General features: G+C 36.8%; 1 protein-coding gene across 1 annotated transcript; it reads right to left on the bottom strand.

Annotated features, from left to right (window-relative positions):
• Positions 1-272: 272 nt before the first annotated feature.
• LOC148240212 (uncharacterized) lies at positions 273-2732 on the bottom strand. Its single transcript, XM_088212093.1, has 6 exons — positions 1995-2732; positions 1455-1907; positions 1324-1371; positions 852-1076; positions 636-706; positions 273-495 (listed from the first exon to the last, which is right to left on the bottom strand). The coding sequence occupies exons 1-6, from the start codon at positions 2730-2732 to the stop codon at positions 273-275; spliced, it is 1758 nt and encodes a 585-aa protein (XP_088068219.1).
• Positions 2733-12273: the final 9541 nt, after the last annotated feature.

The following is a 12273-nucleotide window of genomic DNA, read 5'->3' as shown; positions in this document are numbered from 1 at the left end:
TCCTTCAGATCACCATTTAAGAAGGCAGCCTTGACATCCAAGTGCATTACTCGCCATTGAAACTAAGCTACAGGTGCCAAAATGAGACGTATGACTTCATGTCTTACTACTGGTGTGAACGTTTCAGCAAAATCAACACCAAGTACTTGTGCAAAACCATTTACAACCAACTGGGCCTTATATTTATTGATTTTACCTTCAGGATTTTACTTTAGCCTGAATACCCACTTCACTCCGATTGGTTTCTTGTTTGCAGGTCTTGGAACCAGGGTCTAGGTTCCATTGTTCTCAATTACACGCATTTCCTCTTCCATTGCTTGAACCCACTGAATTTGTTTTGTAATTGCTTTAAAGGTTACAGGTTCATCCGCAGCAAGGCTGCAGCGTTCATAAATATCAGTAAGGCTTTTCATTTTAGTTGGTATTGTGCTTTCCTCATCTGAACTGTCACCATCTTCCTCTGTTACATCAATTGAGGTAGATGTTAGAGTAGGACTAGGTTTGGTTGCAGCTTCAATAGTTAAACAATCTGTTTTTATCTTTTTTTTCTTCTAGTTCCAGTAGCTTGTTTCATCTACCAACACATCTCTCCGGATCATGAGCTTATTGGTTTTCAAGCTCAAAAATCGATATGCCTTTGCTTCTGCACTATAACCCAGAAATAAACCCAATTCAGCCTTCTCGTCCAGCTTTGTTCTTCTGTCATCTAAGACATGACAGTAGCAAATCGACCCAAACACTTTTAGACGTTGAGCTGACGGTTTGATGCCGCTCTAGTCCTCCACGGGTGTCATTCCTTCCACTGCCTTCGTGGGCAGCATGTTGAGTAAAAACACAGAAGTGTTTACTACCTCAGCCCAAAGCACTTTTGGTAAATGCTTATCAGTAAGTATGCTTATTGCCATTTCCACGATGGTTCTGTTCTTCCTCTCTGAGACACCATTATGTTGTGGAGAATATGGTGCTATGAGTTGTCGTTTGATCCCATTTTTGGAGCAAAAATCCTTGAATTCACCGGAATTGAACTCAAGCCCATTGTCTGTTCTTAGACACTTCAACACAGCCACATTCCTTCTCTGTCATGGATTTAAATCTCTTGAATTCATCAAATACCTGAGCTTTGTTCTGCAGAAAGCACACCCAGATCATCCTGGTGAAATTATCAATAAATAAACCAAAATACTTGTTTCCATTTATTGAATTTTCACTCATCGGACCACATATGTCCGAGTGAATTAGTGCAAGCTTTTGATCTGCCCTCCAATCTATCTGAGTAGGGAATGCCTATCAAGCCATTTTCTCCAACTGACAGACACCACAAACCTTCTCAGTAGCTCCTATGTTTGGAAGATCCTTGGTTAGGTCTCCTTTCTACAACTGAGTAACCCAACAGCATGATAATGGCCAAAACGTCTATGCCACAGCTTTCCTTCAGGTATTGTGACAATGTTTGCCTTTTCGACTACTACTTTGAGCTTCAAGGAGTACGCTTGTTTCCTTTTTGGAATGAGAGCAATCAATCTGTCTTCGGGATCATAGATTCTACAACATTGCTTCTTAAATGAAACTAAGTATCTATGATTAGTCATTCGATTTATACTAAGCAGATTTTGAGAGAGAGTGGGAACAAAATTCAGATCGATGATAAGTTTCCTACATTCCCCTGTTTCTATAGCAACATTGCCTTTGCCTTTTATGGATTCCAGCATACCATTTCCAAGTCTCACTTGGCTTGTTGCTGATTTGTCAAGTGTTACGAACATGGCTTCATTCTTGCACATGTGAGAAGTGCATCCACTATCAATGACCCAGAGGCTATCGTCTTCCACTGTCAATTCACTTGAAGCAACGAAGATTATATTACGTTGCTCATTGGATACCTCATTGACATTCACATGCTTCAGCTCCTGCTTAAATTGTGTTGCTTCCTACTTTTGTTTTTGCCAACAGAATTTCTCCTTGTGGCCAAGTCTTTTGCAGAAGTTGCACCGGACGGCTTTCTTGTCCTTGTACCAACATTTACTCTCAGGATGATTTGTGAGGGAGCAGATGTTGCAAGGAGGATACTTCTTCTGCTTACTGGAATTTTGGTTTCTAGTTTGATTTACTTCATTCCTTCTGCCTTGATTCTGATTTGAGGGGGTAGCTTTGATTTGAGACGAGATTAAGGCTCCCTCAGTAGGTACACGAGCATGTATGTTCACCCGTTGCTCCTGTGATTGCAGCTTATTGATTAGTTCAGTTGAAGTGATTGTATCAATGTCTGCAAGTTCCTCCATGGCTGAGATTTTAAATTCAAATTTAGGGGGTAAGCTTATAAGAATCTGCTCTACCACCCTTGATTCAGGAAAGTCCTCCCCCAACAATCTCATTTTATTCACAATATCCGAGAGTTTGGAGGAATAGTCCCTAATGGACTGATTTTCTTGCATTTTGAGTAATGCAAACTTGCTTTTCAACCTCAGTAGTTTGATCTTCCTGCTTCTGTCTCCTCCATCAAACTCTTTCTTCAGTTTCTCCCACGCTTCCTTGGGTGATTCATAGTTCATAATCCTAGAGAAGGCCCTGTCCGAGACAGCTGAGAAGAGACAGACAAATGCTTTTGGTTTATTGGCCTTCTCTTCCTTGTGTCTTTTAATCTGGTTCAAGGTGGCAGTGTCTCGTAGTGGGATTGGGTCACTGTCATCTATGATAACATCCCACAAACTCAGAGCTCTGAGGTGAGCTCGCATCTTTATTGCCCACACATGGTAATTTTCTCCGTTGAATTACGGAGCATGGGTAGTTCCTAAGGTAGCCATCGGGTTTGAGGAGTTTTTTTTTTTATTCACAGGTCACGTAGGAGAACCTGGTTCTAATACCAGTTGTTGGATCAAATGAGTTATAGCTTCAAAGGAAGCTGAAATGATGAGCAAATTTAAAGAGAGGGTCAAGGAGAGAGAGAGGACAACAAAACAGGGTATAAGGCTGCAAAAGCCTCTGTTTTTCAGATTGCAGAAAGATGATGATTTTTGGAGAGGAAAAAGGATTATTTTTATTGATTTGCACGACTACATTTATAAGACAGAGTTTTACTTGATTACAACCAAACGATAAGATTAAACTCAGAAATCCATGCATAAATGCTGCATGGCAACTACGTAGGCTGCAGTGAAACATTTTCTTTACAGCTTTATTTGAATTTGAATATGTAAATGGATAAAATCATTAAAATCAACAGGAATGAAGCATGTATGGTCCGAAGTGTATCTGTATTGACATGTATATTGCATAAGTGTCTCGTTAGACTTTTTATCTCTGAGGGGTATCTGTTCCCTTTGCCCTTCGGGTTATCTATTTTCCTCTTCCCTATCTGGTCTGAAAAGATGTAAGAGGATCACTCATTCCAAACACACCTACGTATATGTACTCACAGTACTACATCCTATATCTATTTACTCACACACACACAGTAGTTCATATACTTACAAACACATAGATTCAATATATATATTCTCACACTCTTCATAGAAAAATTTTGAAATTATCAATCCGTAACAAAACATACCATCGTCTTAATAATAAAAACATAAAAATGCATACATAAATTTTTTATTCTGAATCTGTTTAAATATTCTTAGTATCGATTAGCTTATTAATTTAAGAGATTTAAAAGACTAACTCTGGAAAAATAATGCATTACTTCTTACCTATTCCATTGTTCAGAGTACTTCAAATCCAAAGGTAAAAACTTAGACTTTCTTTCTAAAAGTGGGCCTTTAATGTAAACAAGAATTGTCTCCCAGCATCGTTAAAAGTCTCTAAGTAAAATGTTAAAAAAAAATCTTAATTTAATATGTTTTCTTGTGGGTCAGGCTTTGATACCCGATCCCTTTCCCTCACTTAGAAATAATGAAGGTCCCTGCACTCTCCCCCAAGATTTTTCTTCCTTTAGAACACTCAATCCCCTCTCAAGTTTTCACCTTTCTTCACTCTTTCACATTAAGCTTCTCCTCTATTTTATAAGAGATGGGACTAAATGAAGTTGGAAAAAAAAAAACCATGCGGGAGCTTTTCCCACTACGTATCTCCCCCCTTCCCTCCATCCCTTATTAATAATAGAGAGGTGTTAAGGGAGTTAGCAAAAATAAATTATGTGGGAGTTTTCCCCCCTATGCTTCTCCCCTTTTCCCTCCATCCCTTATTTGTAAGAGATAGGAGCCAAGGGAGTTGATAAAAATAAACCATATTAGAGCTTTCCCCACTATACTTCTCTTTCTTTCCCTTCATCCTTTATTTATAAGAGAGGGGAGCCAAGGGAGTCTTCCTCCTTAAATGATGTGTGATTTTTGCCACCTTAAACCACCATGCACTATCCTTATACTGGAGAAATGAGCCAAGGAAGGTTTTCTTCTTAAACCATATGGGACTTTTGCCACTTTATATCTCTTTAATTTTAAGATTTTCTCATCTCTTCAAAAATCCATACAATTTAATAATTCTTTTATTTTTAAATTAATTTCTCCATAATTTCAAAATATTTAAAATTTAATCCCCTTTTTTCACTTTAATTATAATTTTTTCCTCAATATAAATTTTTCAAAAAAAAATTCGAGTAGTTAGTTGTACTTCTTATGAGGATTGTAATTTAAATTAAACCTTCCAAAAATTATTTTTGTTATTCATATTTTCTATTTTTTTTTTAAATTTTCCTTCAATATTTTCGACACTAATTTCTCTTATTTCGAGAAATTTATTATTTTTATAAAACTCTTCGATTTTATAAGATTTTTTAAACTCCCAAAAATATTAGATTTGAAATTACCCATTTGTTTTCTCAAGGGCACCTTGAAGGTCATGTGTTCTATTTGTCAGGTGTTACGCTATGTGTTTACTTTCTTCTCATCCCCTATTTATAAGAGAGTGGAGCTAATGGAGTTAGCAAAGAAACAATGTGGGACTTTCTTCATTATGTTTCTACCTCCTTCTCTTCATCCCCTATTTATAGGAGAGTGGAGTCATGAGAGTTAGCGAAAAAACGACATGAGACTTTTCTCATTATGTCTCTACCTCCTTCTTATTCCCTATTTATAGAAGAGTGGAATTATTGAAGTTAACAAAGGAACAATGTGGGACTTTCCTCACTATGTTTCTCTCTCATTCTCCTCATTTTCATTTTCTTCTCGGAAATGCCTTCAAGGTTGTGTCTCCTATCTACGAGGTGTTACAAAACCAACTAGCTAAAATATTAACAAAATTAGGTTGAACTAACTAACTTATTATAATATTAACAATATGCCAGTAGGATTGAGCTTGGCCAGTTTGGCTTGGCCTAGTCTATAATTTGACTATTTAGATTTTTATAAATTTAGAGTTATATCCAATTTTTATATGTTTTTTTCAAATTATTAATATAAAATTTGCCAATTTTAAAAGTGCAATAAAAATAATTTTTCAAACAAAAAAGTGTCCATTATTTTGTTTTAGTAAGCAAAAAAAAAAGTTATATATTACAAAATTTATGAAAAATATGAATCTCTTTCACAACTAAACAAATCACAAATGTTTGACATGGAAATTGAGATTATTGTAATAAAGATGTGTTACAACCATATGCAATTAATTTAAGGGTATATTACTAATAAATCTATTTATAACAAGCAACATCAAGTACAAATTAAATAAAAAAAAGTAAAACATATTAGTATATCTAAATAAGTTAAGGTACCAACTTAGTTACTCAATAAAAGAAGTAATCAACTTGGTTATGAGGAGAATAAGTTTTACCTACCAAGTTCTTAAGATTTAAGATATTCTCCAACAATTTTTGTCAACATCTCAGGATTCTTGTGATGACTGAAAAAGTTCTTATTGATTCAATTAATGAATTACGCATATATTATTAAGTTAAGAATAAATAATATAAATATATAAATTCATTGAAAAAGAATTGGATAAGTTTATAAATTATAAAAATTAAGAAAACTAACTGTAGGGGATTACATTAAAAATAAATTGGATAATAAAGAAAAATATGAAATTTGTGAAATGGTTTATAATGAAAGGTTTTTGCCTAAATTGGGGTAAAACTATAATTTTGAAAATTTTAACACCTTAGCAGCTGAGTTGTCCTGAATAGCCAATTACAAGAAGCCATGAGTGCAAAACACATCAGAGTGCGTTATTTAGGAACAAACATATGAGATCTTACCATGCGCACACCGCATGGCAGATCACACAACTGAGAGGAGATTTTAGGTGCTGAATGTCTCATATTGCGCCATTTAAACCAATGGCCACGATTAAAATGTGGAAACTATAAATAGGTAGTCGATTTTTAAAAAAATTATAAGAAACCCTAAAAGAGAAAGAGAGAGAGATAGAGAGAAAGAGGGCGGGTAGAGAAAAAGAGAAAAATAGGAAGAATCGCAGGAGTCATGAACTGCAGGCATAGTGAACATCGATGCGATAAGGTAAATCTCTTTAGCAAGTATCTCTCTTTTCCCTAAAACAGTATCAAAGAACTTTATTATCCTAACTTTAGATTTTCATGACAACATGGGTATATGGTTTTGTGTGTGTGAAGTTTTAGTGAAGAAGAAGCTCTGCCACTGCAGGCAATGTGCTCTATCTGAGGTCCAGGGAAGAGTAAGACTAATTTGGACTTAAATTCCCTAAGCTTTGATATGGTGCATGATTTTAGAGTTAATTTTTATATTAGAATTGTGGTTATATGTAGTTTAAATTATTTAGTTTGTTAATGCATTATAAAATTATCAAAAAATTATAAGAGAACATGTATTATAATAAATAAATAAGGTATGGCAGTGGTAGTGATAGGAGGTTAGGGTTTCATAAAACATGCCTAGGGTTTCAAAAAACATGCACAGGGTCTTAAGAATGGATATGAGGGAATGGGTGCTAAAGGGTCCTCTAGGGTTGAAAACCCAAATCTAGAGGGTGGGTCAAATTCATTGGATGGGCCAAATTTTTTAGTATTAAATGAGCCTAAACCAAATCTTGTTATGGGTTAAGCTTATAATTAATACTGAATTGAAAACAATTTTATTTAATATGCAAAAACCCAACATTAAATAATTAGCGAAGGGAAATATGAGCAATTGGAAGCCAAAGCTCAAGCAGAGGGAATGAATTATGATTTAATTCAAATTATGTGAATATATTTAGAAACGAGCATGTAACAACTAGGCTGAGTAAACAAGACTCAACCCATCAGCTTTAAAATGACATCATTTTCGAAAAAACCAAAATGACACAATTTTCATTAAAAAAATTGGACTAAAGGTGAATACACCTCTAGTCGAGGAAGAGGAAGAAGCAGGTATGCTTCTGTAACCGACCAAAAAGAAATAAGATGAGAGTCGCATGCTAGAGAAGAAGGAAGGAGAAACATGCGAGACTCTCATCACGGTCTCCTATAAATGAAGGTTGTGTGGAGAGAGGGAGAGGAAAAGAAAGAGAGTTGATCTGAGTGTGAAGAGAGAAAGAGAGAGAGAGAAAGAGAGAGAGAGAGAGAGAGAGAGAAAGAATGAGAGCTGAAGAAAACAAACAAAGTAGTGGCTCGATTTGCCCGTGCGATGATTGATCTTCTTTGTTCTATACGGATTACACGGCTGAAGAGGTAGGGGAAGGGACATCGTGTTTGTGTAAAGTTGAACTAAGAAAAATCATATCTAGGCATCCGGCAGCGGCAAATCTGTTTTGGGAAGAAGACCCGTGGCGGTTGTGTGACATCCCAGGTACCAATTAAGGTAAATGGGTGTCATATAGATTCAGAATAACGAATGCATGATAATTGTTATGTAGTGAAATCAAACCTTTACAAATCCTTTAGAAATATATATAAATTTCCAAATACATACATCAATGAGGCCAGAAGTGGCTACAAAATACAAAACATAAGCTCTACTTCTTTCACAATGCTATTATAATTCATTAGAGTGTGAGAATAGTCATGCACTCAGACTTGTGAATCTAAAGAATCCTTATAAACTTCCAATGGTAGGTCTGCCTGCAGTTCCTCAGTTTCTTCCTCATCTGCGGGGGGAGAGAATGGAAAAAGTGAGTTTGATATGCTTATTAAGGAAAACAATATTAAATTAATATCGTAAGATTTCAAAAGTTTATTATTTTATCTCACCGTCTAGCTTCCTTGTTGACTTAACTCATCATTAAAAAATGAAACCATTTGTTTGAATATCAAAATACTATGTCAGTAAAGAAAATCAAATATATACATATCATGCCAAATAATAGAGAAAATCAAATAAATAAGAAAATGCACAGATATTTCATGTCTTGTTTTGCGAAGTCGTTATAAACTTCCATATCTGACGGCAGATACAGATTTCCAACTACCCAAGTGGAATGAGCAAATCAGATACAAATACAACAATTTACTAAAGCCCACTTTTGGCTGGCCAAATCATGGCACGATTTATGACCACGGTCATACCAACCATAATGGTCCTAACAAATATCTATAGTCACGACATTACTTAGCCACGAGTGATCTCTACAGATAGTGCGATACCACTCTCGTCAGAGGGCACGTCGTCATCCATTAGGAGCGGTCCTCTTACGTCTTTCTAAACCAGATAGGGGTGGAGGAAACAGATACCCCAAAGGGTAAGGGAAACAGATACCCATCAGAGATAAAAAGTCTAACGAGACACTTGATACAATATGCATGTCAATACAGACATACTTCAAACCACACAGGTTACATTCCACTTTTCTCTTTTTCTTTCCTTTATTATTACGGACTAGATTTTACATTTATTACATGCAAATTCATTAAGTGCAAGTAATTCATATAACGTGCTTGAAAATCAGAACAATTCAACTCATTTGAATACAGGACATGCAAAACAGGCAAAATAACTATCATATTAAATTTTCTTATCTAAAAATATTCCTTAAGACATATCAAAAGTAATACTAGATTTTTTACCGAAACTTTGATATTTTCCTTTTCACTGTTCTTCTCTCACTATTTTACTGTCTCTCTCTCTCTCTCTCTTTAAATCTTGAAAAATGGAAGAAATAGAAGTGTGGAGAGGAAGGGAAGGGGAAGGGCAATTTATAGAATTTAGAAACCACTGGATTCGCGCCAAGTGCAAAAATTCGATGAAGAGAGAGGAAAAAAAGATTTATGGTACGAAAAATAAGGGACAAAAATTTCCTCCACCGGCGGCGGTAGCGTCGCTCAAGGCAGTGGCGGTGCACTGCCCAATGTGACAGTGCCCAGCTGGTGCACTGCAAGCTAACCTGCAAGCGCACAGTGCCTAGCACCCATGTAGGCATACAGTTTTCTTGTAGGATTTTTCCTGCGAGCTGGTTTTCTCCTGTTTCGCCATTTTCTAATTTTTTTTCTAAATTTTCCCTCTGAAATAAAATGAATTAATTTAAAATATTACAAAATAAAATAAAAAAATTAATAAAATAAAATAAAAATAAAATTTAATAAAATAAATACAAATAAAAATATATCAAAATTATGAATCTCGAGAAATATTAAACAGCGTAAATTAACTTAAGTTTAAAGCGGCCAAAGACTCAAATAAATAGAGTTTTATAATCATTTTAGCACAGTGACAAGCGGGGTGTTACATCCCTTCCACCTAAAAAAATTTAGTTCCCAAATTTGTCTCGAATAAGTCTAAATACTTTTTTCTCATTTCATCCTCCAATTCCCATGTTGCTTCTTCCGAGGTGTGATGCTGCCAACGTACCTTCACTATGGGAATCGTCTTGTTATGTAAGACCTTATCAGTCCATTTAATAATTTCTACAGGAACCCCCTCATAGTCATATCGGCATGTACCTGTACCTCATCACGATGAATAACATGAGAATGATTAGGGTGGTACTTCTTGAGCATCGAGATATGAAAGACATCATATAAATCTGTGAACTCCCGAGATAAAGTGAGGCAGTAAGTCATGGGTCCAATGCACTCGACAATCGAAAAAAGTCCCACATAACGAGGGCTCAACTTCCCTCTCTTTTCAAACCACATATTACCTTTGTAGGGGTAGACTTTAAAGAAAACTTGATCTCCCACGACAAACTCCAAGGTCGCCTATGATAATCAACATAGCTCTTTTGGCAGCTTTGAGCAGTGCCAAATTCTTTCAAATGATTGTAACTTTCTCTATGGTCTCCTAAATGAAGTCTGGTCCTAAGTGATGCTGGTTCCCGACTTCACTCCAGCAAGTAGGGGAACGACAAGGCCTTCCATACAAAGCTTCATACAGGGTCATACTGACGTTGGAATGATAACTATTATTATAAATAAATTCACAAAGAGGAAGATACTCATACCAGTTATCACCAAAGTCAAGAACGCAAGCACATAACATATCTTCCAATGTCTAGATTGTACATTCAGATTGACCATCCGTCTGGAGATGATAACCGGTGCTAAAGTACAACCCAAACCCCAAAGCTTCTAGGAAGCTATCCCAAAAGTGAGAGATGAACCGAGAGTCATGGTCAGATACAATGGATAAGAGAACGCCATGAAGTCCAACAATCTCGTCCATATATAAGCAGCTTAACTTACTAGTGGAGTCTGTGGTTCGAATAAGCAGAAAATAGGCAGTCTTGGTCAACCTATCCACAATGACCCAAATGGTATTTCGACCAGAATAGGTCTTGGGCAATTCGGTGACAAAATCCATAGTCACGTGCTCCTATTTTTATTCAAAAATTAGAAGACCCTGTAGCAAGCCACCGGGTCTTTGATGTTCTGTCTTTATCCGTTGACAACTAAAGTATCAGGAGACATTGTTAACTATATTCTTCTTCATTCTGGCCACCAATATTGTCGTTTCAAGTCCTGGTACATCTTGGTACTTTTGGGATGAATGGATAATTTGGAACCATGGGCAGTCTTGAGTACATTGGTGCGTACTGCATCAGGGACCCAAATTCGGTTCTGAAATCTGAACAATCCGTTATCAGAGATCCTGAAATTATGAGATTCATCCGAAGTGAACTTACCTAGGTTCTTGATGAGTTCTGGGTCGGTGGCTTGTGCTTCCAAGATCTTCATAAAGAGATCCGACATGGCTCGGATCTGGGCGAGATAGGTGCCTTTGCCATAATAGTTAAGGCAGAGTGATTGCACTGTGTCCATCATCTTCCAACTAGAGGCCATGGTTTGGGCCAGCACAGTAGCCTCTCGTCGACTTAGAGCATCAGCGACTACATTTTTTCTTCCGAGGTGATAAATGATTTGACAATCATAATCCTTCAGAAAATGCATCTAATGTCTTTGCCTCATGTTTAACTCCTGTTGCAAAAAAATATATATTTGAGACTCTTATAGTCAGTGTAGATTTTAAAAGTTTGACTGTACAAGTAATGCCGCCATATCTTCAGGGCAAAAATAATGGTTGTCAGCTCCAGGTCATGGGTAGGGTAGTTCTGCTCATGAACTTTGAGCTGTCGGGATCCAAAGGCTCACTCTGCCATGCTTCATCACGACACACCCCAAACTAATATGAGATGCATCACAGTAAACTTAGAATCTTCCCTCATTGTCCAGGAGGATCAACACAGGGGCGGAGGTAAGATGGCGCTTTAGTTCCATGATGCTTTCACTGCATGTATACTTTCAAACGAAGGGTATACCCTTTCTGGTGAGTCGAGTCATGGGGGCAACAATCTTGACAATCCATCAATGAATTATCGGTAGTAGTCTACCAAGCTAAGAAAAGTATACACCTCGGCCACATTGGTGGGTGGACTCCAGCTGGTTACTGACTCCACCTTAGACGAGTATACAGAAACTCCTTCACTTGAGATTACATGATCGAGAAAAGAAACTCGATCCATCCAAAAAGAGCACTTGCTTAATTTTGCATCTTGTTGGTTTTGGCAAACAGTCTCCAACACTTCAGCCAAATGCACCATGTGTTCCCCGTGACTTTTGGAATACACCAGAATGTCATCAATAAAGACGATGACGTATCGATCTAGTGCGTGTCAAAAAACTTCGTTCATTAAGTCCATGAAACCTGCTGGGGCATGGTCAATCTAAACGGCATCACCCTGAACTCATACAATCCATATATACACCGAAAGGCAATTTTTGGAATATTTTCCTCTTTAACCCTCAACTAGTGGTACCTAGTTCCGAGATCGATCTTAGAGAAGACTGTGTCTTCTTGCAGTTGATCGAAAAGATCGTCGATTTAGGATAAGGAGTACTTATTTTTAACAGTTACTCGATTGAGCTCCCTATAGTCTACACAGAGTTGAAGG

Source organism: Carica papaya, chromosome 9, assembly GCF_054855325.1.
Source record: "Carica papaya isolate Zhongbai chromosome 9, ASM5485532v1, whole genome shotgun sequence".
Lineage (NCBI taxonomy): Eukaryota > Viridiplantae > Streptophyta > Magnoliopsida > Brassicales > Caricaceae > Carica > Carica papaya.
The sequence above is the reverse complement of the archived record's forward strand: the minus strand, read 5'-3'. Positions and strand labels throughout refer to the sequence as shown.

What these genes read in the sequence shown, in the direction of transcription:
- LOC148240212 (XM_088212093.1), bottom strand. Translation starts at nt 2,732, where the DNA reads ATGCGAGCTCACCTCAGAGCTCTGAGTTTGTGGGATGTTATCATAGAT. An exon ending in GGTACAAGGACAAGAAAGCC is followed by an intron (nt 1,908 to 1,994) that starts GTCCGGTGCAAC and finishes CAATTTAAGCAG; the next exon opens with GAGCTGAAGCATGTGAATGT. An exon ending in CAAAAGTGCTTTGGGCTGAG is followed by an intron (nt 707 to 851) that starts GTAGTAAACACT and finishes GTCATGTCTTAG; the next exon opens with ATGACAGAAGAACAAAGCTG.